Genomic DNA, 27,909 nt, shown 5'->3' with positions numbered 1-27,909 from the left:
ATAAATTGAAAACCTTCCAACTACAGATACTTGATAAATGGGGGAAGGAAGGGAAGAGGAAAGAGGCAACAGAAAGGAGGAACACCATGTGACAAATAGGTCTCCTATATTACCTTAATTTTACCAAGTTCCCTTGAAACATGGCTGAGGTATAAGCAGCTCAGGGACAAGTATTACCAGGAAGGTTTTAGAAACCAAGAGGTAGGTTATCTGAAAAAAAAATATTCTGAAAGGTCAACTTCAAGCATCCAGCTCTTCTTGAAAACAGAGCCTGCATTACAGACAGAGAATTTTAAACCTTACAAGAAGTTTTGATATACTACTAAAATGATGAAGAATAGATAAAAACTACCAAATGATAGGATGATGAAAATTAAGCTGTATATTTTATGAGCATCATTAATTATCTGTTTGACAGTCAGAAGTTTAAATTACTAACAAATGATGCCTGAGTAACCTTCACATGGTGGAACAGCAGTCTATTAAGAACAGAAGTACTGAGGAAAAGACAATATTCAAGAAAGAAATGAAGAGTAGAACAATGTGTATCAGAGATGTGGAATAAATACAATAGATAAGATCAGAAATCTCTTTGGGTCAAGTCCTTTGGGGAAGGGAAGTAGGCAAAACAGGTTCTTTCATAAACAGAGTAATAGGGCATTTGTTCCAGTATCAGTGTTTTCTATGGGTGCAGATCTTTTACATTTCTAAAAATAAAGTGAATTGTATCATTTTAGGAGACTAATTACCCAGACACAAAATGAAGAACAAATCAAACTCTTAAGTGGAAAGACTTAGTTATTCTTAGAGCTAATAGCTGATAAATTTATGAAATAGCTACTGAAGCAGTAAATTACTCCATTACTTGAAGACTGTTCTCAATAACTAATGAGGACGTTATAAAAAAACTGCTTATAACCTAAGCCTGGATTTTTTATTTAAATAAAGAATGAAAGATTCCAAATGGGTTTATAATTAGGTCTCTGAATGTCAGTGACAAATAACTTGATGGCAAAGGTTAAAAAAGGTTAAAAGACATCCAAGAGGCAGCAGAAGGCTGGTGTTTAATACAAGGATACTCAAACATTCAAGGATCTGTGTCTCAAGCTGAATGGGTAAAACTCCACATGTGACAAGACAATCATTGATAAGACTGTGCAAGTAAGGCATCAGATATGTGCAGAGATCCTATCAAGAACAGCAAGGGACAGGCAGGGGACAAAAAAGCAACACAAAAAGCTGCATCTCATGTACATTAGTAAAAAGCAAAGCTAAACTACACCTCCACAGATTATTATACACTAAAATTAAAGTAGTTTAGGGCTATTTTGTATCAAAGTAGGAAAAAAGAGAAAATGTGTACTAAACAGGGATGAAAATTAAGAATATTCAGGAACGAACCCTCAATCTTCACCATAATCTTTACCTATGTTGTCTGAGATATGAAAACTATGACAAATGGAGAACAGGAACACTTTAAGAATGACTGAAGTTAAAGCAGTCAATTATTATCCATTTCTGAGAATTATGGTAACAGTGACACATAGGATTGTCCTTTCTAAAGTAAAAACTTTAAAGAAAATAACACTTCTGGAACGACTGGAGAACAGCATCTATATTGTCAATGATTTTGTCAGGAGGGAAGGAGCATTAGATAACACCATTAATGAATAAAAGGTTTACTGTTCAAGTTTAATAAAGAGATTGCACCATACAACCTGTGTAACCATTATTCCAAACCACAGCTCATCAAAGTAAAACAGCTGTGAAGGGTCCAGGTGCAATTCAGGGATTGCTTGTTGGAACAGAAGGAGAAAGACAGTGGCATTGTACAATATTCCAATGAGATCACGCCTGGAATGTTATATGTAATTCTCTTTGTAATGGCTAAAAAACCCAGACACTTGAGGAATTTCAAATTGGAGCAGCTGCACAGAAAGGCTGTAAGGGTGATCCATTCACTGGAAATTAAAAAATACAAAAAATACTTCATTTAGTCATTCTAGCAGAAAAAAAAGAGCCAAGAAGAGGTACTGATTCTTTCTATAAATACAGATGAGACAAGCAGCAGGAAGGGAAAAGAACGATTTATCTAGAGGAAATTGCTTCCACAAAAACAAGTATATCTAAAGGCCATTCAGACTATTAAGACACTAAGGGTGGGAATTAGGTCTCCTAATTTATAATTAGGTTGTAGAAAAGACTGCTTCTTCACAGTTTGTTTTGGATAGACCACAGAAGAGGTGATGCAAATAACCTAACTTCTTAAAATACAACTGGTAAATACATGAAAAGTATTACAGATAGGACAACTATATTACAGGGCCTTGTGCCATCCAAGGTTCTTCCTACTGCTTTACTTCCTGATCAGTGCAAACCAATCTATTAATCTATGATGTGAAGTTTTCTTTACCAGCCAACAAGTGTAATTTGTAGCAAAGAACTTATGAATCTCCATAATACAATTGTCCTAATTCTCATCCAGCCTGTCTGTTTTTGAAGATGACACAACCGCCAATTTTCTTCCATAGCAACTCTCTTATAATTTCAGGAGACCAAGAGGAGTTACTTTGTCCAATACTGGCTTAAGCTACTGAAGGTATTTCTAATCTGAATGAAGCAAAAACTTGAAGTATGGAAGACTGAGCCCTGCTATGTGACTAATATTGAGAACTCTTAGTTCTTTTAGTGAACAGGTATTGCTCTCCTCAAGCATCATTTTAAAACCAGCTGTTTTGCTTTTGGGATCAAGTCAGCAATTTCCATAAGTTGTTGTGCACTGTAAGAGCACAATGGCTTGGATCAGCCATACTTAGATATCTGTATTTCATACACTCCTGCATGGATGAGATCTGCCTTATGAGATTCTGATCCTTTCTTCAAATCAAGCAACATGACACACTTTGATGCTTCTTCCAGACTTGCCTGCTAAAGCACTGTCACTCAATGTAGTAGTAATCAGAAATTTCCCTAAAGGACCTTAGACTAAGCAACATCCTACAGGAAACTTATAGTTCCACTAGACTTCTTCTAAAAGGTCCATATCCCCAAATCCTGATCAACACTGATCAGAATTTTCTATTTTCTGTTAGTGTTGGAAGCAAATTTCATTATTATTTTCTTGTTATACAAATTATTTACATTGTTTGGAGCTTGAAGAAAATAAGGAAGAGCTGTACATAACACTTAAAAGAAAATTGAAAATTATACTCATTGAAAATTGTAGTGTAAAGCACCAAAAGCCTTGCTGAGAAAACTAAGAGCCATCTTGGGAAAATAAAATTTAAAAGGATGCATGAAATCTGCTTGCTTAGAATACAGGATTAAAAATGCAACTACTTTGGTTTATGTTTAACCTACTTGGAGTAAACTTACTAAGTTTTAAGAGAACCTTTTTAAATAATTTAAGAGTTTGCTAAGAGTAACTTCAGCTAACAGTATTTTTTACAAGACGATCAATTATTAAAAATGTTAGAAAATAATTAATATACAGGGAGTCCCATAAATATGGGTACAAGCAGAAACAAGTCACACAAAGTATCAAAAAGCAGCCTGATCTCCCAGAAAGCCACATCAATTTCTACAATGGCTTAACTAGAATAATAAACTTTATATATAATCAATTTGATATACAGCCTGTTACTTATGAGAGCATAAAAGAAAGACGATAAATACCAGTTCTGTGTGGAATTATATAATATTTCATTTTTCACTTTTAAGTGCTTATTTGATATATCCCACAACTTCAAATCCTCAAATGCTGGAAGAATTCAAAAAAAGTTGTTCTGGCTTTAAAACCAAGCACTACATTAAAAAAATCAATGAAACCCCCCAAAAAGCTATCAAAGAAACAACACCCCCCCCACCTAGTCCCCAAAAAATCCCTCACCAAATCTATCATATGACTTGTAAATCTTAGACTAACTAGTTTGACAATAATTCTGCACTAAAAAAAACCAACCAAACAAAAAAACCCAAAAAAACCAAAAACAACAACAACAAAAAAACACACACACACAAAAAAAAAAAAAAAAAAAAAAAGGATGCTGCAGAATGTAATCCTAAAGATACTGAATCCTGAAAACAAAGTCTATTTTAACAGACAATATAGACTTCTTTTGAGATGATCTGAATTTAAGTGAAAGAATAAATATGGTGATGTAGAGCTTACATTCACATGCATACTTCATACAGTTTGATGCCATTTCTGTAAGAAACTGCGATAGTGTCAACTGCTTGTGCAAATTAAAGCAGGTTAATTATGAGACCCTGCAGAATAATTGAAATGGGAAAGCAGTACACAGAATGCACTAAATTAAGATGGAACAAATATTATTCAAAACTGATTATTTGCAAGAATCTAATCCATTGACCTTTCTAGATAAAGTGTTAGCAAGTTGCTCCTTGCACTCAACAATTACATACATAGGAAAACTGCTGATGATTGACAGGAAACATAAGAAATCAAGAAGTAGGTGGGAAGTCAAACCTTGCCATGGTCACTTTTCTCTATGCCAGTACCTGCTGTGAGCAAGTGCCCTTCTAAAAATCTTGTAATTACTCATTAATAGTTTAGAAGAAAAAGGCTAAAATTAGAAAAAAATCCTGAAGTTCCCAGTGTTTCTCTCATTCACAGTCCAGATTTTGACAATAGTTTACTGTCTGCAAGTTGATAGCTTCTTTTAGAAGGAGAAGGTAGGGTTGACTGCCTTAAAATCCTTCACTTGAGAATTTAAGTTGAATCCAACAGGATTCTAATTTACATGTAATATACCTCCCTAATGAAAAGATCCTTATAAAACATAGTAGGAAACTTCATCTAGAAACTGCTCAGCAGCATGGCTTAATAGCTGCCAGGCCAAATTTCTTTTTTAAAATGAAATGTATAGCTCTTGGAACAAATACAGCCTTTGCAATCTATATGTGAAACACATAAAAATAACTAACCAAGAGGCAAATAAGAATGCCAGCAAACAGGTAGTTGAATCATAGTTCCCAGTGAAGCAATTATGCTCAGAATAATTAACACAACCCTTTCCAAGAGATGTGATGCAGGTGCTTCTCTGTATAATGATGTAATAAATGTTATTGAAATATTTTGCGCAGTTCTGGCTCACATGCGATGAAAACTGGCTACAGTGTAAGGAATAACTGAAAGGCTGGAGAACATGCCACTACTGCCAGCAAGTACAGTGATGCTCTTATCAGAAAGGACTTTGGGAGGTGGTCTTATTACAGAAGCTACCATCAAGAGAATGAAGTCACCAGGATTGCAGAGGGCTTAGCAAATTATGATATAAAAAACAATGGCTAGGAATAAATCAATAAGGGATGAATTTAAATTTAAAAAAAATGCAGTCTTAATGAAGAGTGGAACTCCAACACTGAAACAAGCTACACACGCTACAATGGTTTCTCCAGTTTTTGATGTGTTCTTATTGGAAGTTCTCTGGAAGGTATGCTTTAGCTAAACCTATATTAATACAAAAAGTAAAGTAAATTTAGGGACTTCTAATATATAGACAGTCAGGGGGTTTAAGATTTTATCCTCCTGGCTTCAGAGTATTAATTCAAGCATCCAGTTTTGACAGGCGTCCCTTTAACACTTTCTGTAGAAAGCTTACAGCTAGCTTCACATTACTCAACTCCCAAATACCAGCCTCATCACCAAACCACAAAATTACACAATTGTAAAAAATTAACCTACAGGGAGAATGACAACGTGAAACTGGACAGACTATGAAAGACATATAGTTTTATAAAGGATGAATTTATGCATTCAGTGATCGTAGATGCAACCATGATAATCAAAGTACAGAAAGAAATTTATAGAGGTGCCTCCTGCAATTGCAAAGTGAACTGCTGCAGTCAGTCTACTCCATTTTGAGTATTCGAGGAGAGCTCCATTATTAGGAAAGATAGAAAGAGTTCATTATAAAACATGAAAAATCATCATTTGTAAGTAACTTGAAATCACTAAATGCCCAACACTGTCAACAGGAGGTCAAGCTAACAAATCCAGTTTTTGTAAAAACTCCAGAAAAGCATTTAACTGAAAAATAATAATAAAAAAAAGTCCTAACCTGTTTCTCAATCAATCACCAAACCTTCTCCAACACTGGCCACACAGATCCCAAGTTCTTGGAAGCCCATATACACACAGAAACATGGATGAAGTAAAAATAGGCTGTTCAGATTGCTTTTTGAAGCATGACTCTCAAAAAAGCAAAAGAAGCAACAAGACCAGCCCTCAAGCCCCTAAACTACAAAATTTTTGAAAACCGTGGATTGGTATATTTGGTATTCATTGAATGGCCTTCTTTGCACCCTATTATTGCCCATATATTTCTTTCCAAAACAGTCAGACCTGTGATTTTTGGTGCAGTGTATGTAAACTGTATTCCATATTATTAACTCAGTGTCCTTAAGAAAATGTAGATCTCTAAACTATAATGAAGATAGTTTCTGACTAAAGCCAGAACAAATTAGTTATACTTGAAAACTTTTTGTTTGCCTGCCTTGAATTCCCTGCAGCAGCCAGCTCATGACCCAAACTGGGACTCTTTCAATCAAGCTTCAAAGAATCTACAGCCTAGCAAACATAATTCAGGGATAAGACCCTGAGGCCAATGACCAATTTGTTATATAAAGTAATATCTATCTATCAACAGTGTCTTTTTTAATGGACCATTCAGTAAAAGCATATAACAACAACCAAAGGAGAAGAGGGATGGGGGAGTGTGGAAGAAGAGCCCAGGGAAAAGAAAACCCACAAGCAAACAATAATGTATTTCATGACTTACAGAAAAATCATTCCTGAGAACTAATTCATTTAACTCCCAATATAAACAGGATCAACATGGGAATGAATTCGAAAATTCATGTTGTCAAATATTGACACGAATGCATACACAAACCTGAAAGACATTATTTTGGCAAGCATAGCACACCACTACTTCTTGTCCAATCTTACATTATCATCCTTTCCTCAAATAATTCCCAGTGCTCTATTTATCAAGGAAAAAACCCCACAAAAGCTCAAGTTTTACCAGCATCACACACTGCAGTGCAACTACAACTGACCTTGGGAAAGCAGAATAGGGTAGTATTTTTCCTTCAGTTGATAAATATCTTCCTGTCCCACAAAACACCAGTGTATATGTATCATCCTACACTGCCTGCACCAACCTGTTGGTTTTTTTATGCCCACCTGGACATCTCCAAGAACAAAACAAGTTTGTTACCGGACTGAGAGGAATGTTAAAAGTCCCTGTGATTGTGGGAAACCTAATGTAGCTCAAAAGAGCCCTTGAGGGTCAGGAAGGAAAAGATTTAATAGTTTTCAGAGGAATGACATATTGGCCTGATGATTCTGTGAAATATTCTTGGAAGAAAAAAAATTTCCATCACACTTCAAGAAATGTAAATGTTTAAACTGTGAACTAAGTCTTCAGTTGTCTTCAAACCTGTTACCATATGCCTTTCCTTTTTGAGTGTACTTAACATTAAAATAACATGGTTGCACTCCTCAAATAACCCATCTGCTGTTCCCTACTTTTGCTACTTTAAAAGCTTGTCAGCTGCTATCCATTGCAGTTTCAATTTTTAGCATAAAATTAGCAATTTACTATTTATTTTGCCTAATTACATTAATTGTAGGCATTATATTCATCTTCAAGTGCCCCAGCTTTTGAAATAAGGGAACCCCAAACAGTTAAGATTAAGAAAACAGTACCCCAAGTACTTTGCTAAGAAATCCGACTGTCTCCCTTGACTAAGAATCTACTTTCAACTAATTATGAATTCAAAACAGACAGAAGTGTTGTTTCAAGAGTTCGCATCATTCAATACACTACTAAGATATAAATTCCTTGTGACAAGCAGATAAAAAAAAGAGGGAATATTGTAAATAAGGCTGGTCAGGTAATTGCACATGTACAATATACACTATACAAGGTATACAAGCCCAACATGAACCAATGCAGCGCAATCACCATTCTCTTGCATCACCCTGAACACACCCTCAGACTGTAACGCACACCTTTGGGACTGCTTACACATTCAGAGTGGGAAATCACTGGATTAATAGAAATAAAACTCAAGGAAAACCCAAGCAACTGAGACCTGAAGCCCCCTTCATGGTTAAGTACTTTAGCTATTTAGTATATATCATGGCTCCTTCCTTCCCAGTCTCTTTGCATTCAGGGCAGCACGTCCTTGCCTCCGTTTCAGGAGGAGAAAAGCGTCATCTCACTCAGCTTCCCACATAGTTTGATGTTTAGGACTCTGAGCTGCATTATTTGTGGTTAAAATCCTATCAAGCTGGAAAAGAACTGGACTTCACATTTCTACTACTGGGACAAGCTCTCTAAGGAAAGGAGAAAACTCTTAACTGTCAATGAATTCAAACACAGTAGCACCTGATTGCGATTACCTATTCAGGTTTATTAGTGCTGGCACCTTATTCCCACCAATCTCAGTATTGATACTGAGTTGAGTATTCACAATCTTTTCAGGATCTTAATCGGTTCAGTAATTTTTTGTCTAGAAATCTTTTTGTCCCTAGATTAAAGCATGCTCAAATTGCAGGAGGCTTCAAAGATTAGCCAGCATTTAAAAGGAGATTGATTGTGTTCACACAGCTGATTTCTTTATAAGTGGAGTGGCTACATCCTAGCAATTTAAGCCTACAAAAAGTTTGAAAAAATAGTGCTGTAAATACTCAGCACATAATTTTCTTTTTATTATCTCTGAAAAAACATTACTACATATCTATTTCACTTTTACAGGTTTCTTAGATTTTTGCCAATAGTTTTCCCAATACTTATTCAGATCTCAGAGAAAACTACACATTTATGCTGCCAATATAATGAATACAGGAGGAACAATCAACTCTCTATTCAAGAAAAAGCTAACAGCCCATGGTGTTTGCTCATTCCTTCCACTCCTTTAGATAAAGATGGGACAGAATTCTTTGGCTCTGAGAAATTTTTTTCTACTTATTGACCTAAGATGCCTAGGGCAAAATCATGATCTGATTGGCCAACTCTCTAGCTTTATAGTGTAGGAAGGTAAATATTAATTGCAGATCCAAATATACACTTGCTGTACACTTTGAACATGAACTCCAGGAATGCACCAGGTTTTCAAATGTCGACAACTGACAGACATCACATTTACTAATTGATTACAACAGACAAGTGCTGGAAAGTAGCCCCTTCTCTGCATGATTCATGGTGTATCCTATGAGTTCCTTGCAACTTCTGGCATTTTAAAAAGATGCAGTATTAAACTTGTGAAAATGTAGATTCTTTTAAGAGAAATACAAAACAAAAAGAACATGCAGCCGTGAAGAGAGCAAGAACAGCACTGAGTGCAGCAGTGCAATTACAGCATATAGAGGTATGCAGATAGGAATAATGCACAAGAAATGAAAGAAATAAGGAATAACATAAATTACAAGTACTATGCTTTAATATTTCTAAGTATAGAGATTTATTATGCTGCAAAGCCATCACAGTATCAATTTGCATAAAGCTGGGGTAAAGGATCCTAACAGAAATACAGAGAATACGAAGAGAACTCTTGTAGTATTTAGCTTACTAGAATGCAGACATAACTGAAAGATAAAGCATAAAGATATCTGAAGTGTTTACAAAACCCAATAAAGCACCACAGGTGAATAATGAAATGTTTCAGTGCATCTGAAAACTAGCAAGCTTCAGCGGAACACAAGAGGATCTCTTTCCAATCTACTAGGAAATATCATGAGATTATACTGTTTATAGAAGTTGCAAAACATGAACATGGACTCAGCAATACACTAAGCAGTTGTGTTTTGTATTTTGTATATACGCACATACACGTAAGTCAACCATTTCAAGAGCACCTCATAAAGTTTTCAAAAGCTGATAAATCCTTGCAAAAATAACCCAGTTACATGATAGAATCAATCCAAATTTATATTATTGACCAGATGTGCGTGTCTGGCTGTCAGTATCAATTGCAGAGAGCAGACAACAAATCTCAATCATATTTTTGACTTCTCTGGGAACTTGACAGCATTAAAAACGAGACTCTGAAAGACTTTCTAGAGATGCATTTGACTGTTTCACCTTGGATTCTTCAGCATCTGATGGTGATTCCTACTGTCAAGATATTCCTCTTACATTCCCAGATCAGTAGCAGTACACTGTAACTCAGTACACTGTATCACCACTGATTCTGTATTATGCAACAGGCCCAACAATTTAGAACCATTATTATGACCTGTATGATTAATATATATACATACATTAATACAAAGATCAGTACTGAAAAGAACAACTTGGACAACATGTTCAACCAGAGTTGCAGCATAAACTACTCTGGAAAAACAATAAACCAGATTTGAAAAACCCATAAATACCTTCTGAATGCTCACAAGGGTATTTTTAAACATTTTACTGAATGAACTCTTGTTCTCTCATTACAACAGAGATTAATACAATAGGGAGTTCTCTTGTAACAATAGAGAGTTCTGAAATTACAGTTTCAGAAATACTTCTGGACTATTACTACTCTGAGACATAGCAGTTGCAGCTACATTATTTACAGTGCTTCTAAGTGGCAGAAGATGAAACAAGAACAGACAGCAGATGACAAAGTCATAAAAATATAAAATTAGGAAGGTATAAAATTAGGAAGCTGATACTTCAATCGCCTCTCAAACCTTGACTTACTGACAAGTCCCTCAGTCTTGAGGAAAACACGAACAGATTTGAAAGAGAAACTGCTACATAGCTCTGAAATTGTGAAATATGTATAGAAGCCCCTGCTAAGAACTGAGACAAGTCATAGGTGTGTAGATAAACTAGCAAGTGAGATACAGCAAAAGGCAACAAAAGCCATTGCACAGAACTTGCTGCAAGCCGCAGAAGTTCTGACAAGAGGTGATTTCAACAGAGGTCCTGGTCAGATTTGTGAGGAAAAAGGCAACAATACCTTAGAGAGAGAGTCAAACGGAAACATGAAATGTGAAGGAACATGAAGGAAAATCACTGTAGTTTCTATTTTCAAACAAATAATACTTAAAGAAATCATGTTTTCTGGTAGGCTGATATAATAACGATTTATGATATAGGCTGGTCATTTAGAAGTTAAGAATGAAGTAATTTAGAAAATTGTCCAAATAAGCATTTAGGATATATCTGATATTATGGATTACAACGTTAGTGACAGCTGGTAAAGCATCAAAGTGGAAGACTGGAAGTTAATGGAAGCTGTCCCTGAGATATTTTCCTATAAAGAATTTTATTACATTTTTGTAAGAAAACAAATTTTAAAAAAACCAACCAACCAAAAATAAAAAAACCACACACACACACAAAAAACTAAACCTCTTACAAAATCTAAATGCATGTTAAGATGTACTTAACATGAAAAATAAACAGAAAGAATTATTTCTTTCTTAAACAAGAGAACATTTAGCAAACATGGTTCTTCCCTGTTCCCTTATTTAGTTGTCTATCAGCCAACTTCAGATGACTGTCCTTATTTAAGCAAATGAGGAGATTCTCTGTTTCATGATGTATTTTATGGAATAGATTCCATACAATATCCATAGACTTATCTGTTGGATGGGATAAATCTGTCCTAGGTAATAGTAAAGTCCTGTTTATCCTTCTTGCAATACTGCATAAAAATAGAAGACACAAACATACTACAAAGCATGCAACAGTGAGAATTTATCTATACAGATGGTGTAGGAAAAAAATAACAAAGTAAGATCAACTATCCAGTTGTAACTTTCCTTCCAAAACAAATCCTGTATCCATGTTTAAGCAGCCTTTAATAAGCAGACTTGCAATAAATGGGGGGGAAAGAAGACTGCTGAGAAAAAAGAATAGACCCATCTTCAAATGCATCTCCTCTTGAAATGAATGAGATGAGAATCCAGGAAAAACAAATATGAGATAAAGCATAGAAAGGAAACATGACATTCACTCACATAAAATTTTCTGGATATTCACTCAAGGCCATATCAATGATATTCAAAGCATCATGATAGTGTTTCTGGGCTGATAGCAAGAGTGCAAGGAGATGAAGAGAGTTGGCATCATCTCCTTGTAGTTGCAGAGCCTGACGAACATAACCCAAAGCTTCTGGTATCTGATTTAACAAAATAAAAAAAAAAAAGGCAGAAAAAGAAAGCACCACTATTAGAAGTATTGCCTTCTACTTGATTGACATTGATAAAATGTTCAAAATGCTCACCCAGGTAATATGTCGAATTCTATACACTCCTGTGTAAGACACTAGTCAGAAGTTTAAAATGGACCTGATGCTGTACAGTGAACACTGAAAATTAAATAATATATTTATCCTGGAAAGTACAATACATGTTTTTATAAAATAGTTTCTTTCAGCCCCTTAAAATATTCTCTTTCCAGTCCTGACTGTATTTCTATAAGATTTTGAAAGTATTTTAATTGCAATGCTTAACTGAAATTTACAGTTAAACAGCAACAGTAACTTTTCTTTATGTAGACTTTCATTGTCTCTTCAGCTGCCTGTGTTTTGTCCAAAGTAAGTACAGTAAGTGTTAAACCCAAGAAATTTAATTAAGCAACACAAGTATTTTGGAATTCAGAATGTACAGGGTCATAACCTGGTCCTCAAAAATATTTTGTGCTAGTAAATTGACAATCCATTCCACTCTAACGTGACATAGTCCAAGTTCTGTGCTACTCATTAGCAATGAAAAGTAGTCACTAGAGAACGTAAACAACTGTGCTCAGGGCTATTTTGTGAAACAAACATGACATAGGAAGAGGCTTACCATGACATACAGAAAGCAGTTCCACATTATCCAAATTCATGTGACGTATGGTAGAATGCCTTAAACGTAACAGCTGTACAAGCTGGACCAAGCTCTGATCTCTTTTAAAACAATAAAATACTTTCCAGTTTTCCTAAACACATTTTGTAATTTTGTTCACAATAACCAAGCCTCATATAGGAATTCAGGAAGGGCACAGATATTAGCAGATACTCAAGATTTAATCACTGTAAAGACTAGATTCAAGAGCTCCACTTTCTAGGATTTGAACAGATATTACACATAATAGGTAAAAACACTTTAAAAACTGGCTTTTTCTCTCTGTCTAGCAACACAAATACTGAAGTAAGTGGAATTACTTCTGTCTCATTTCTGACCCTAGAGCTGGAAATATTGGCAGAACTCTGGAGAAGTGCATGTGTTCGGAGGGAGTATTCCAAGGTTTTTTCCATATATGTGAATATGTGCACAAGGAAAACCAGGTTTCTATTGAAGAAATCTTCGTCTCTATTTATCAACAGATACAAATTCTAATTTTGGATGACAGTATGATGCTGCACTTTTAAAACATTAACTAACCTGTCTGGATATGGCAAGCTGCAGTGCCAAGTAAAAGGCTGCCAAATGATCCGTTGGAGACAAACTGTGAGCCCTTAAAAACAAAGAAATAAAATAAAAAGTGAATTTTCCCCCTGTTCAGACAGGTTAGACATACCCATAAATGCATATATATTCATTTATTCATATTCAGATCTCTTCACTATGTGTATACTCATATTTTGATATAAGTGGTGGTCATTTCAGTAACTTGTCTTATGCTTCTCAATCATCCTTGATTTAAAGGAAGCACCTTGGGACATGAAAAGTCATTTCTAATAGAAAATAGTTATGTCATTTCTGCTTAAATCTTAAAAAAATAAATCTTTAATAAAAATTATTCTTCAAATAAGTTATACTCCTAAACAATCATTAGATGCCATCACGTAGAATATTTATCATAAAAGTTCATTAAATTAGCTTTCTTACAGGAAAAAAGGGAAAAAACATCCAAACATGAATTCCCCAGAACATCGTGCCTTTAAAGAGATGAATTATATCAACTTTTTCCCACCTTTAAAAAAAAATACATTTGTTCTCTTATTCTTAATATTTTTGTCAAACGCACACTCCAAGTCTTAGTCATTTTACTATCGTACAGAAATTCTTGTAACACACTCTACTTTCTCCCTGTAATACAATCTTTCTGCTGCAAGATAAGATCTTTTTAGCAGGGGGACACTTGAGCATAAGAACAAAAGAAAATTATGGCTGTACCCCACAACAATGTGTAGTAAGTACTGGGCAGGAGCCTGGAACTATTTTTTAATTTACATTTTTTTTGCATTCCTTTAACGGAGTCTCATTTAGAACTATAATGAACAATAATCATCTTTGGAACATCTAGGGAGTTGCTTCCATTGGGAGGAAGCATCAAAATTGACCTTTAAACCACTAAAACCACAGAGAACCTTCTGCTTCTGACCTGTGCATTTCTGTCTTCTCAAGTCCAAACATTTGCGCATGTCCATTAGCTTAGTAATTACACCCAACATGATTCAAAGAAGTTTTAAGTTATTAAGACACAGCTCCATATTTTGTTAACTTCACCTGTAAATTGGAGACTAGATGCATAGGCAAAGCTTAAAAAGATCCAGTCCTTTTTTAAATTTAAATTCACAAATTAAGCAATACTAAAAAAGAATAACGGATTTTTACTTAGAGTGCTTCTTCAGTCATCCAAGATTCAGATAGCGAAAGAATAAAGCTGTTAGTATCTATCTATCATTTGGTGAGTTCTGTGAAACTTCAGTTCACACCAACCACAGGAAAAGCACTGACAGTCTTCCAACAATTTAAAAAAAAAAAAAAAAAGTTAGTGAAACTAACACTGCCTCAGAACTGCGTGAAGAGAGCAACAAGGCAACAAGCACCTTCTTTAGTGGCCACCATCACAAATTGGGAAGCCTTGAAATCTGGCTCAGGCAAGGCTCCAAAATGCAACTGTATTTCTTCAGGACCTCTTCAGGAATTGGCCCTCTAGATAGGTGATTTTAAAAATCCACAAAAAAAATATTGAAACAAAAAAGCACATCAAAATACCGAGTCCAATACAGGCTCCTTGCTTTATAAACTGGTAGAAGACTGAGAATTCAACTTCCACCTCCTGGAAAACTTCTGTTTTTCAGATGTACTAAGATAAAGTAGGCATGACTGGTATGCTGGGTGAAAGACAACATAACACACAACCAAGCAACAATATTTGAACAGACACTGAGAAAGAGTAATTTCACAGTGATATGAAGCTGAATATTGACATGACCTGGCAGTGTGCTTTCACAGGCCAGAAAGCCAACTATGCGCTGGGCTGCATCAAAAGAAGTCTGACCACAGAGCAAGGGAGGTGATTGTCCCCTTCTACTCCACACTCACATGACCCCACCTGGAGTACTGTGTGCAGGTGTGGGGTCCCCAGCATAGGGAGGACGTGGACCTGTAGGATTAAGTCCAGAGGGGGACCACAAAAATGACCAGAGGGCTAAAGCTGCTCTCCTTTAGAGACAAGCTGAGAGAGTTGGAATTGTTAAGCTGGGAGAACAGAAGGCTCAGGAAGATGTTACAGCACCTTCCAGTACCTAAAGAGGCCCTACAGGAGAGCTGGAGAGGAGGTTTCTACAGAGGTCTGTATGGATAGGAAAAGGGGTGGTGTCTTCAAATTGGAGAAGAGTAGGTTTAGATTAGATATTAGAAAGAAATTTTTCACTATGAGGGTGGTGAGGCACTGGAACACTTTCAGAGAAGTTGTGGATGCCCCATCCCTGGCAGTGTTCAAGGCCAGGCTGAAGGGGGCTTTGAGCCATCCAAAAAGTTGACTCTCAGAATTTTGAGAATCACTATTCTGAACTGGAGAAGAGGGTCAGCAGACTCTGAACTGGAAAGGGTTCCCTTCACACTATGGTCCATTTCATCCCTCATCAAAGAACCCTCAAAAGAAAAAAATCACTATTAGGGAATCAAAAGTAGTGAATGCACAGAATTGTTGAAAAATGGTTAGCATACTATTTTTGAAACAGTGATAATTAAGTGGTAAGAGGAATGGGTGAGGAACTGAGTTATAAACCAGGAGGTAGAAAGTTCAGTTTCAACATGGAGAAAATGCTGAAGCAGTAAAAAACTTATTTAAAATCACTAAGGAACAGAAGAGCAAAGATACATTAAAACATATTTACATACACAGGAATTGCTAAGACAAGACAGAACAAAAAAGGACCAACACATACCAACCTCACTCTGAAGTTACCTGTAAAACACTTTTTCAACCCTATCTCCTCAGATACAAAATCATCACTAAAAAGCCAGGTTTTATTTTCACATTAATGCACAAGTCTGTTTCCCTACATTTAGGTTTATGTCACTAAAGAAGGGTTTCCAAGGGTATATAAACATAGAAGACATATTTAGATGATGCAGCTCCTTTACCAGCTTTGTCATCAAGATTTGTTTCTTCTATAATCAGGGTAGAAATGTTCTCATTCACCTGTTTATTGTCATTTTGTTTGCAGAGTCCATGAGTATGAATTACTGTGATCCCAAATGGCATTGCTTCCAGGTAATGCACTTGGAAGATGACATTTGCACTGTCATTGCCTACACAGTTACACTTCAGACACTTACTACCTCAAAACCTGCACTTCATCCATCAGCCCCAGCAGCACAGCCTCAATTATTGCTCTGCTTCTACAGAGGTAATTGCAAAGGGCATCCTATACAATCTGATCAGTGGACAGCTCTTAGAAACACCATCTCATTGAACCACAACTTGAAACCTTACATTGTGTGGTTTTTCCTACTAGATCAGAATATTAAGCAAATATTTTATACTAGAGAGCAACAAAAATGTCTTTAAATAAAGGGAAATCCTTAGAAATCTATTTCAGTAATGCTGGCAGAAAATGATGGAAATAAATGCTAAAGAAATACATTCTGTTCTCATGACAGGAGACTCCCAGAGGTGAAGCTGTCATTACACAAGTCTCTCTTTTTAGCACATAATAAAAGCTTTGAACTACATATAGCAGAAGAAAATGGAAAGATCAACACCCACTCACCTCTGAAATGCAAGAAGAGCCTTTCTCTGCAAGACCTCTTGCACCCCTCGCAAAGATGCTAAAAAGGATATATTTAATCAGTGATGCAAATGATGATGAGATTTCATTCCACACATTAATTGAAGAAGCTTTAATACATTGACTGAAAAAATGGTTACACACAGAAGCTTTAATGTCTACCATTCTGCCAGGTATCCTTTTTTAGGCAGCATGGGAATATCCAAATGTGAATGTTTATTCATATCTTACCATCAGTAGCCTGCAGACTGTAAGTCAATCCCAGTGCCAAGTAGCCTTTTGCTTTGAACTCTGATGTTTTGTCTCCCAGATCAACAACTGCTTTGGCAAATCTTTCAGCTTCTTCCAACTGAAAATATTACAAAACATCCGTGTAAGTCTAAAACTAGCTAAATCTTACATTATAATGATAAGAATGCTCAGAATGTATATTATGCACACTAAACTTGTTAAAATCTCAGCCATGGCTGCTTTAAAGGACTATTTCATTTTTCATTAGACTTAGTTTTCTTGCTAAATATGAAATAAAAACCACAGATTTTAAGCCTGTTCCTATGATTGAGAGAAATCTGGTACGAAGCACACTTACTGTGCTTTTTTTTTTTTTTTTTTTTTTTTTTTTTTTTTTTTTTTTTTTTTTCTAAATAAAAAAGGTATTTCTGATCCATATATGCCATCTACCATTTTTGCACTTTAGAAATAGAGTTCTTGACCTATGAACCATTTATTTCGGCAAATCAATCAAAAGAGCTACAGCTCTAACACTGTAAAAAAAACCACTAAATCCATGCAGAAGTTTGCTTTGAATACTGCATTGCTGAATGGATGCAAACCTATAAACAGAGAAACAAGTAAAAATCAAGGTTTAACTGCCATGCTAGCACACTATTTAATAATGTAGAAAGGAAAAAAGCCCCTCTGAATCCATTCTAGTAACTGTACACACTAAGTACAGTAAGCTACTCCATACGGACTCAATCCACAGGGAACAATTTACAGAACTAGGATATACCTTAATTAAGGCTGTATTTTGTCAGCCTCAACAAGTCATGTTCGTGCTACTACACCACTTTCTCAATTTCTATATGTGATCTTTCCCTTCTCTTCTCCTTCTTTTTAAAATATACTCATTCTTCTAAAAATTACACAAGTATCTTGAAAACAACAGGATGATTTTTTATTACTTCAATGTTTTTTGTACAGATACACCCATTTCAAGTTTATCTAAAATACTCAACTATCCCTATTACAAATTCATAAACCACAGCTGCCTGCAAACATGGCACCACCAGAAGAGTCCTTGATTATGTGAGCTGTGCCTCTTTATCTTCCAGAAAGTTATTTTCCTCTTGCAGAAAATAACAGAAGTCTAAGTTGCATTTTATGATCTGTCTTCCAATGTTTCAATTTCCATATATTTTAAGCTATGTCTTAGACCAGTATCAGAACATGCTACCTTGATAAACACAACCACTGTCAAGTATTTCAAATTAGCCATTCAAACAGTGATGTACATGGGCATGTACATATCTATGCTGTGTTTTTAGATATGCCCAAGTGCATGCAGTCACTGTGCAGAAGTATTTGCCATGTCTCTAAATCAAGATTTTAGTACAGCTCTTGCTGAGAAGACAGGGGGCAAAGCTTACCCAGTGCAGAGATCCCATGCACAGCTTTGCAGCAAGGAGTGGAATAGTTGCATCATCTGGTTTCAAACGTATACATTCCTTCAAGACTTTAACAGCTCGAGCAGACTGTTTAAAACATTTTCCATTTAAATTACTAAAAACATAAATATGTTTCACAGACAGAAGATTACTATTTCCACCATTTACTTTATTTTTCCTTTGTGAAGGAGACATTACTACACATTTTGTTGACAACTGGTTAAAGTTCCTCAAGCCAGTGAAAGACAAGGCTTCAGGCACTGCTATTGTTACTTAACTCCTACGAACTTTCATTAAGCATCCCCAGAGAAACATCTGCTAAAAATGTAATTCCAATGGTACACAATTCAGAAAAGAGTTTTGAGATGCATTTAAAACTTTGCTAGGCCTGTAAACTCACAGCATTTGAGCCAGGCAAATGAAAGAGAAGGAACAGGAGAGAGTTTTCTAAACAAGCGGTGTTCTGGTGTTCTTTGGGAGTTAAAATAGCCCACAGGAATAGATCTGATATAAGACAGAATGGCACTGCTCCTCCTTTATTTTTAACTTATTTGCCTCCATCCAATCGCAGTTTGGAAGATAAACCAAAGTAAATAGTGTTGGAAGAAGAACCAAGTCTCTTCACACCCATGTGCCGCTAAAATATTTTCTAAGGAAAATACATTCCTTTCCCCCATTCTGAAAATAAGCAAAATATCCCCATTGAGAATGATACTTTAGAAAATTAGTTATTTACGTTACATGATGAATGTATTTTCTGAAACAAGACAGCGAAAAACAAAAAGAACTAAAAATAGAGAATTGCATCTAAAAGCTTAAGTTCCTAGTTTATATTTTTTTTAAAATCCATCAGTTGCACATGCATAGTCTCAAAAGCAGAACACTAAAGAAGATAAAGTCAGAAATTTCCAAAGGGAAAAAAAAAGGAAGAGCACCATGATTCAGCATTAATTTGTACCTAAGTATAAAATAAACTAAGTCATCAAAAGCACACTTGAACAAGTTTTACAGGATAATAATATCTCGTATAAATCACTGCTTATATCAAATCAGCTTATTCTAAGATTATTGGCAACATAGTTGCTATCATCACCTAAGTTAGAAACTATTCAAATAACAACATTCTTTGCACAGGACTCAGAATAAATTCAGGAGTATGGCATATTTAGGTGATTCAAGGATTAGAATTATTTTCAAAAACACTACAGATCAAAATTATGGAAGTGAATATTGTTATCTAAGAATTATATGAAAAAAATTAGACTTACTTTTCCTGCTGCCATCAAGGACAATGCAAACTGATACCAGAGATGGAACTCTTCAAATGCAAACTTCATGGCTCTTTCTAAACACTAAATATGGAGAGGAAATTGTTATTTAAGGTCGTGTTCTTCAATTATTGAGAAGATATACTAGTATTAAGATTTTTTTTTAATAGACTCTTATCTAACATACATGTAATAAAAAATTAAATTACTCAAATACATGAAAATAGATGCCAGATTCTATGGAAAAGAATATAACAGAAAACTGATTTCCCATTTATTATGTTTGTTTACATACTCTTGCTGGTACTGTATAATGTAGTCTGAAAGAAGGAATTATGAATATCAGCTTACTGAAGATACCATTGTAAACATTTGAGATAAGTCTTAAGTGAAAAGGAAAACTGTACACACTCTCTCCCTGAGCTGTAAATACTTAATAAGCAGTGGTATCACAAGCAGTTACAAGTACAATTTAAAAGGAGGGGTGGTATATAAAGATTCACCTTGAAGTACTATTTCTATAAAAAATTTTAACTTTACACTCAATATTCTGTTGAGATTTTAAGTGAACTAACTGAATGCCAAAAGGAAATTCATTATTAATACACCAAAATTAAATAATGAAATTAACATTATATACTAGTTTTGAATGTTTCATATCTGCTATTGTCAATAAGAATTATTTCATTTTGTTATGTTAATTTTAACTAATCAGGCCAGTTGTATATAGTAGAAAGGAGAAACACTTTTCTGGAATAAACTGATTTAGGAATTAATTTTCTAGTCTGCAGAGTCCAATTACATGAAGCAGCTTTCTGCTCTGACAGCTACAGTGTATATGGTAAACCATAAAAACATGAATAATTTTTCCCATACAAACTGAGTCTTAATATTACAGAAAGCACAACCAGGTGTGCAGTGTGTTTCCACACTACAACAGAATCTGAAGTAAAGAACAGCACCGAAGAGGAAACAAAGCAGAAGTGCATTATCTGCTACATGTAATTAATGTATGCTAGAATTAATGCTATTACCCAATGTCCATTATAAAGACTATTAACTAATAGGATTTTTATTACATTATTTTAAAGCAATTATTTTCTTTATGATTTTACATGATTTTAGAAATACTTCCTAATATTGCTGTTAAAAGTTCATCATCAGATTGCACGTATAGAAAGTTAATTAAATGCTTGCTATGAAAAACAAGGCAATTTATTTTCCCATTGGACTTTTCATAAGTGGAAACAAAAAGAGCACAGAAAAAAACAACTAAGTTTTGTGTGATTGCTTCTATTATTTTAGGTACTTCATAGAGATGCATATGTAAGGCTCACTGTACTGTAAAAAATGTAAAATTTCTTTTGTAGGTCTTGCTCAATTAAAAATTATTTACCATTTCCAGCTGCAGAAAATGAGGTTTAAGAAGCTGATACTTCAGGGTTTTAAAATTTTGCAATTGTAAGGGCACAGGACACAACTGTAGATTATCCTAAAAGGCTTGAGTTTCAACATACTAATAATATATCTACCATTCCTTTTGCTTAACTTCAAGTTCTATTTTCTTGGCCCTGTTCAGTAACAAAAAGTGACAAGTTAGGTGATTTTTCTTTTCTTTGTAAGATGACAGAACTGGCCGTTAGCATAGGTGGGAGTAAGGGGTGAACAGATGGATGTGAGTGTGACCTACGCAACAACATGGACACCTCTTAAACTGGGCTCTCCTGAACAAAGTCACAACAAGGAATTTCAAAGACCTACAAGCTCTAACAAGAAATACATAACTAGCAATAGTCACCAGGCAGGCAGGAAGTTAAGATAACCTTCAGGATAATGGCAACTGACTTAGCTACTTGAAAACACATTCAGCACAATCCCTCTCCTACGGAAAATGCCATTGTTGATATTGCATTGTAAATAATCACAAATCACTGTATGAACAGGCTATGTTGAACACATTACTAAATTTGGTTGTTTATCACTATGGTCTCCTGAAAAGTATATGCCTGAAGTTAGAGAGCTGAAAGATGAAATTATGAAAATGTAGGAAAATATCTGGTCTGGAAGACATCTCTTCTAGTAGGACACTTACAAGCTCAACATCATGCATCCTACAAAACTTAAAAACAAATTTGATTACAAGCAGAGTACTTTTGTAGGAAAGAACTGACAGAATAAAGTTCCTTCAACTATTTGAAGTTACCATAAGAAATTAAAAGTTCATTATATACAAACTTGATAAAAACATGAGCTCTTTTCAGTTAAGAACGTGACTTGGCATTAGAACAGTTTAACAAGGATGAGACAGATTTTTGATCATTTAATATTCTTATATAACAACCAACTACTTCTGTAAGTAATCAGCTATATCTAAACTAAAAGGCAGCAATAAGATACTGGAACTGGTGGGTGAATACTATTTCCACAGTTAGAATAATTTCTCAATTTCTGATTTAATCTACAACAGCTCCACAAGAGCAATCAAAATCAGCTCAAAGAGAATGAAGCCCTAAAAAATTAAAGGCCTATTATATAACCGAACAGAATGTTTTAACATTTCTGAATATGTGTTTATAATACTTCAAATTATAAAAGTTACAGATTATTAGCAGTAGGAGTTGGGGGCAGATACCTTCTACTCACTAAACTGTAAGAGCTACTTAAAGTCTATGTTTTCCACTGTGCTTTGGATGACAAGGACAGGAAGAAATGAGATGTTCTAATAATTTCCTGATAAGATCCTGCTGCAGCTGTGTATCTAGAACATCTGTATGCTAAAATAAGTATTGTTTATTATATCAGGTCTTCATAAGATGATTATTTCCATATTCAGAAAAGATACTTCATGTACATATGACAAATACATTTTAATTATTCTGCATTGAAAGTATTTACTACTTTCCAGATATTTATGGTCCTGCTTTTGTCTGCAACAAAGACCACCATCAGCACAGGAAGCTCCTAAAAGGCCCTGAAATCAAAGATCTAAGTGAAGTTAAAACATCTTCCATTATTTAGAACATTGATTTGTGCTCAAAGCACAGAAGGAAAAGGAAGAAGCAGTACCATCTGTCAGCTGAGTGTGGCAAAGAAGTGCTATGCTTTTCGCTATGGGAGGGTACTATAAGTCTTTCTTCCTGCCCTTCAGGGCAATGTCCTACACTCCAAGACACTTGGCCAAGAACATGGCTAAGAGATACCTCCAGCTTTTCTGATGAAGCCAAAAACCCTCCGTGTTAAGAAAGGTAAGAAGTACTACAAGCAAAAAGTTGCATCTATTGTGACATAAATACTATTTTAAGTGTCCCAAAGGAGACAGTAGAGAATTCCAGGAACCTGCAATGTTCCCATAAATATAATGGTTCTTTAACATTCTAAAAAAGACAAAAAATCCACAACAGAAACGCAACAAAACCATCATGATATGAGATAAAACATAAGAATCAGTTTGGGAACCCAGGGCTGCTCTATCCCTGAGTAGTTGTTAGTCTACTATATAAAATTGAAAGGTCTCCAGTCACTCAGCAAAAAGAAGAAATCAAAGTTTTCATGGGTTTTTGGGTCTCATTTTGTTTTGTTTTAAATACTTGCTGATGTCTCTTGTTTCAGAAGTTCTAGACTGAAACATATGGATGGCCACCTCTTGCACATTTGGTGCAACCACCTAACACTACATAAAGGTGATAGTGTCTGTAGTGGCAAGTAAATGGAAATATTCCTGCTTAGATTATGTTGTAGGGCCGGTCCTGAGTGAGTTTTGTACTCCTTTGTTCTGTGAAACACCTTCCATTGTACTGATTTAAACTGACTTGTATCCCAACTGGCAGCTATGACATACATTCAAGACAAAGAATACCCAAAGTGAGGGTTTAACATCATGTGAGATGCAGATAAATGTGTGACCACCAACATATACCAGAGAAGAACTAGAGCACTTCTTAAAAATCTTTTTCTTAATAGAAGTCTTCTATTATGGCAGAGAGAAACCATTTCTCAACAAATCAATTCCTGGTTATGTGTTCTTACTATTTCTGGATTCTAATAATTAATGGTGGTCAGCAACAGTACCCCACTGCTGGGTGAACACTGAGCAGCAGAAAGATCTGCTCTGCCCAAAGAGCTATAGCTGTTTCACAGGTATAGAACTGTCAACAATACTTGGCAGTTTCCTGAAGAAGTTGCCACAATCTAACAAAACACAAGCATGCTACATAATGAAACATCAGACAGTGAGGTAAGTAACACATTTCCCAAAAACCTGAAAATTGTTTTATTAACTTTATTTCCTTTTTATTAACTTCAAAACTATTACAAACTGTAAGGACTATGGATCACCTCAAACATTAAGAAGCGTAAAAGAAAGTTTTCTTCTGAAATACTTTTTCATTCATTACAAGTATTTTTTCTAGGAAATTACATTTATTGTTTCTATACCCAGAACATCTTTTAAATTTTGCCATTCCTTCTTGCTCTCTCCATTTAATGCAGATCCATGCATCCCCACCTAAAAATCATGTGAATTTCTGTGGCATTAAACATTTACCACAACTTCCACGCAACTTTTCTTGTTTGGCCACCTCAAGTCACCTGTATAAATTTAGACAGTAAACATTTTGGGGTGGAAACTACCTCCTGTATTTATAAAGCAGTCAGAATAACAGTGTCCTATATTTGTTTCAGCCCTTTCTTACTACCACAATTAACATGATTAACAAAAAACAGTAACAATGACACAGACTATTCACTATCAACACTATCACAGAATATTCACTATCAACAAACCTCTGAAAGCATTTCATATTGGCCTCTTCTTCCCAAGGCTATTGTGAGTAAATCATAGACTACAGATGCACTCTGCAAACTGATGATCCGATCATTCTTGTGTTCGGGTATTCTGCTCAGTACAGCATCACGGTTAGCCTGAAACACCACAAGGAAAGAAACGAAGTCAACCATTATAATTTGAGCTATATTTTTCACTCAAGTTACTACCATTCTACTCAGCCTCACAGTCTGTAGTTGCTATAAGGGTACAAAGAGATCTGATACTAATTTATAGATAGAAAGAATTACCAATTTTATATATTAGTGGCAAGATTGATGTTTCTACATGGACCTACTTTTAATTACTTCATTCTAATTCCATAATCTAAGTAATGTATTTAAAATTATTGAAGAGTTCCCAGAAAAAAAAAGAAGGCATATTTTCACTATAATGGATGTTCATCTACAAAAATTTTTATTTTTTCTGTGCTAGTAAAACAAGTTAAAAGGATCTTCAAATCCTCTATTCCAGCTTTCGTAAAATAAGGCAATCAACTTATTTTCTCTTCACAACATTACGATACTATCATCTCACTTGTGAATGGTAACATGCCCAGCATAACCCACAATCACCTTCAGGAGTTACTACTGAGAAGTGAAAACTGATTCTGTATCTAGGCACAGCTTTGGAATCAAGCCATGTTTGCAGTACGGATTTGTACTTTCAAACCTGTTTCGTGAAAGGCACATTGCAAACCTAATTCCTTAAGAAAAGTGTTCCTTTTGGGAAGGAAGAAAGCTGAGCTAGAAATGGATTAAATGAATTGACCACGTCCACAGAGAAATCATGTTCAATAGCAAAGAACAAAATTCAGGTCTCAGAGTAGTTAGTACCTCACTGAACTACCCAGTGCTTCTCCCACTTTACCATCAAGCCTCTGAAAACACATTATCTTGCTATCCTAACTATTTCTAGTTTTCCTGGTCTTTAATATTCCCATTGGTACAAATGCTAGTATATCTGGTAGTCTGCAATCAGAAGTCAAAGATACTTCTCTCTCTCTCCTCATCTCCCTGTTTATTTTTAATTTCACAGGGCATGGCCCCCTTAGTACAGTTACCTAAAAACATTGAATTTTAATAGGAAACTTATTTCCCCCTCTTTCAGACACACAAAAAAATTACACATAATCAGGGATAATAATTTTTTTCTTCACTTTAACAGGGTAACATTTTAAGCTCTGAACAAACTCAATACATCTTTAAAATCAGAATAATTAAATATTGAAAATTTTTCAAATAGATACATGGAGTGTAAAATGCACAGACATCTCAGGAATTATCAACTGCATAATCCACACCTTGGTTTGAAACAACCTCACACATGCACACATACACACACACCCCCAAACAGACATTTTGCTTTCTTTTGATCAAGAAGTTTTTGGCTTTTACTTTTTACACTGCATAAATATTTAGTCAAGAACTTCTTTTTAATTCCACCTTTAATCACTATTTGCAAGTTTTGAACAAACTGTGAACTAGCACTTCTTGTGAAGCAGTGGTTGACAATGCCAAAGCACAAGGATGTTTCATAATTATTACAGATATCTTGTGTATTTGAACAATCACTTCTTGAAAATTATAAAACAGAAAATATGTAGGAACTTAAGTGCTCAGTATTTCAGAACTGCGATGGTCTCAGACACTCTAAGGTGACAGTGAAACTGCAATATGTCATCTGGCCATACTTGAAGCCTGTAACACACTTGAGCAGTGTGACTCAGTGCAGCCTCCGTGGAAGGAAGGATATGCTCAGCCATTTTTCCACTGGTTGACAATCTCACACAAAGCTGAGCCCAGGAGGTGGTGACCAGTGACACCAAGTCTAGTTGGAGGCCAGTAACTAGCAGTGTGTCCCAGAGATTGATACTGGGCCTGATCCCAAGCATGTCTGCTGAGCTGATATGCCAAAGGGCTGTGCTGCCATCCAGAGGGACCTCATCAGACTGGAGGAACGAGCTGACAGGAACCTCAGCAAAGTCCTGCACCTGGGAGGGAACAAACCCAGGCACCACACAAGCTGGGCATTTCCCAGCTCAAAGGCAGTTTGACAGGAACACACTTGGGGGTCCTGGTGGGCACCCAAGGTCATCAGGAGCCAGAAAGCTGCCCAAGATGGAAAAAAGGCTATTGATAGCCCAGGCAGCATCAGCAGGAGTGTTGCCAGCAGGCTGAGGGCAGCGATCCTTATCCTTCCCCTCTGTTCAGCACTGGCGAGGCCACATCTGCAGTACTGAGTCCACTTCTGGATTCTCTAGTACAAGAGACATGGAGCTACTGCAGAGAGTCCAACAAATGTTCACTGGGACATATGAGACACCAGAGTATCTCTTTTATGAGGAAAGGCTTAGAGAGCTGTGACTCCTCAGCCTGGAAAAAACAACACTCAGGAGGGGAGCCTTATCAATGTTAGAAATATTTGAAGGGAGGATACAAGGAAGAGGGAGCCAGGCTCTTTCCACTGGTGTCCAGTGACAGGACTAGAGGCAATGGGCATGAACTGAAACACTGAAGGCCCTCTCTGAAGATCAGGAACCTTTTTTTTTTTTTTTCTTTTTTTTTTCTGTGAGGGTTAATGAGCAGTGGCACAGGCTGCCCAGGGAGGCTGTGGAATCTCTCTCCTTGGAGATACGCAAAAGATGTCTGGAGAGAAGTGCAACCTGCTTCAGATGGCCCTGCATGAACAAGGGGGCAAGACAGAATGACCTCCAGAAGTTCCTTCAAAACATAATCATTCTGTGATTCTGTTACCACAACTCAGCTGACATGCTGCAACACATACATGCATTACTAACATGAGGATGTCATGGAACCACAGGATGGTTTGGGTTGGAAGGGATCTTTTAAAGATTATCCTGTCATGGGCAGGGACACTTTACACCAGACCAGATTGCTCAGAGCACTCTCCAACCTGGCCTTGATTGGGGTGTTTTCTTACTAATTCACATGTAATGAATGTACTACTAATGAAAGTAAGGGATCATACTACTTTAATAACACAACGGCATATCAAAGCACCAACTGTTACTCAGTCTTCTCTGTTATTTCTTTCCCAAATACTAGTTTCAGAATCATAAATCACATACTACTTCACAACAACTACAGCTAGAAAGTTAGCATGCACTGAAGCTGAAACAACAGGTCTCAACTTTCAGAAAGGTAAG

At 35.8% G+C, this 27,909-nt stretch overlaps 1 protein-coding gene across 3 annotated transcripts in view; it reads right to left on the bottom strand.

Moving 5' to 3' along the window:
- The window catches only part of TTC7B (tetratricopeptide repeat domain 7B), a 123,996-nt gene that overhangs the window by 46,736 nt on the left and 49,351 nt on the right, over positions 1 to 27,909 (bottom strand). For all 3 annotated transcript variants that reach the window (XM_083863074.1, XM_083863072.1, XM_083863073.1), the window contains 7 exons: positions 24,701 to 24,838; positions 19,919 to 20,002; positions 18,633 to 18,737; positions 17,215 to 17,332; positions 16,966 to 17,023; positions 13,400 to 13,472; positions 11,990 to 12,150 (listed from right to left, as the gene is read on the bottom strand). In XM_083863074.1, coding sequence (XP_083719200.1) covers positions 11,990 to 12,150; positions 13,400 to 13,472; positions 16,966 to 17,023; positions 17,215 to 17,332; positions 18,633 to 18,737; positions 19,919 to 20,002; positions 24,701 to 24,838 — 737 coding nt within the window. The remainder of the gene's footprint in view (positions 1 to 11,989; positions 12,151 to 13,399; positions 13,473 to 16,965; positions 17,024 to 17,214; positions 17,333 to 18,632; positions 18,738 to 19,918; positions 20,003 to 24,700; positions 24,839 to 27,909) is intronic.

The sequence above is a fragment of the Zosterops lateralis genome (genome assembly GCF_965231275.1).
Source record: "Zosterops lateralis genome assembly, chromosome: 6".
Classification (NCBI taxonomy): domain Eukaryota; kingdom Metazoa; phylum Chordata; class Aves; order Passeriformes; family Zosteropidae; genus Zosterops; species Zosterops lateralis.
The sequence above is the reverse complement of the archived record's forward strand: the minus strand, read 5'-3'. Positions and strand labels throughout refer to the sequence as shown.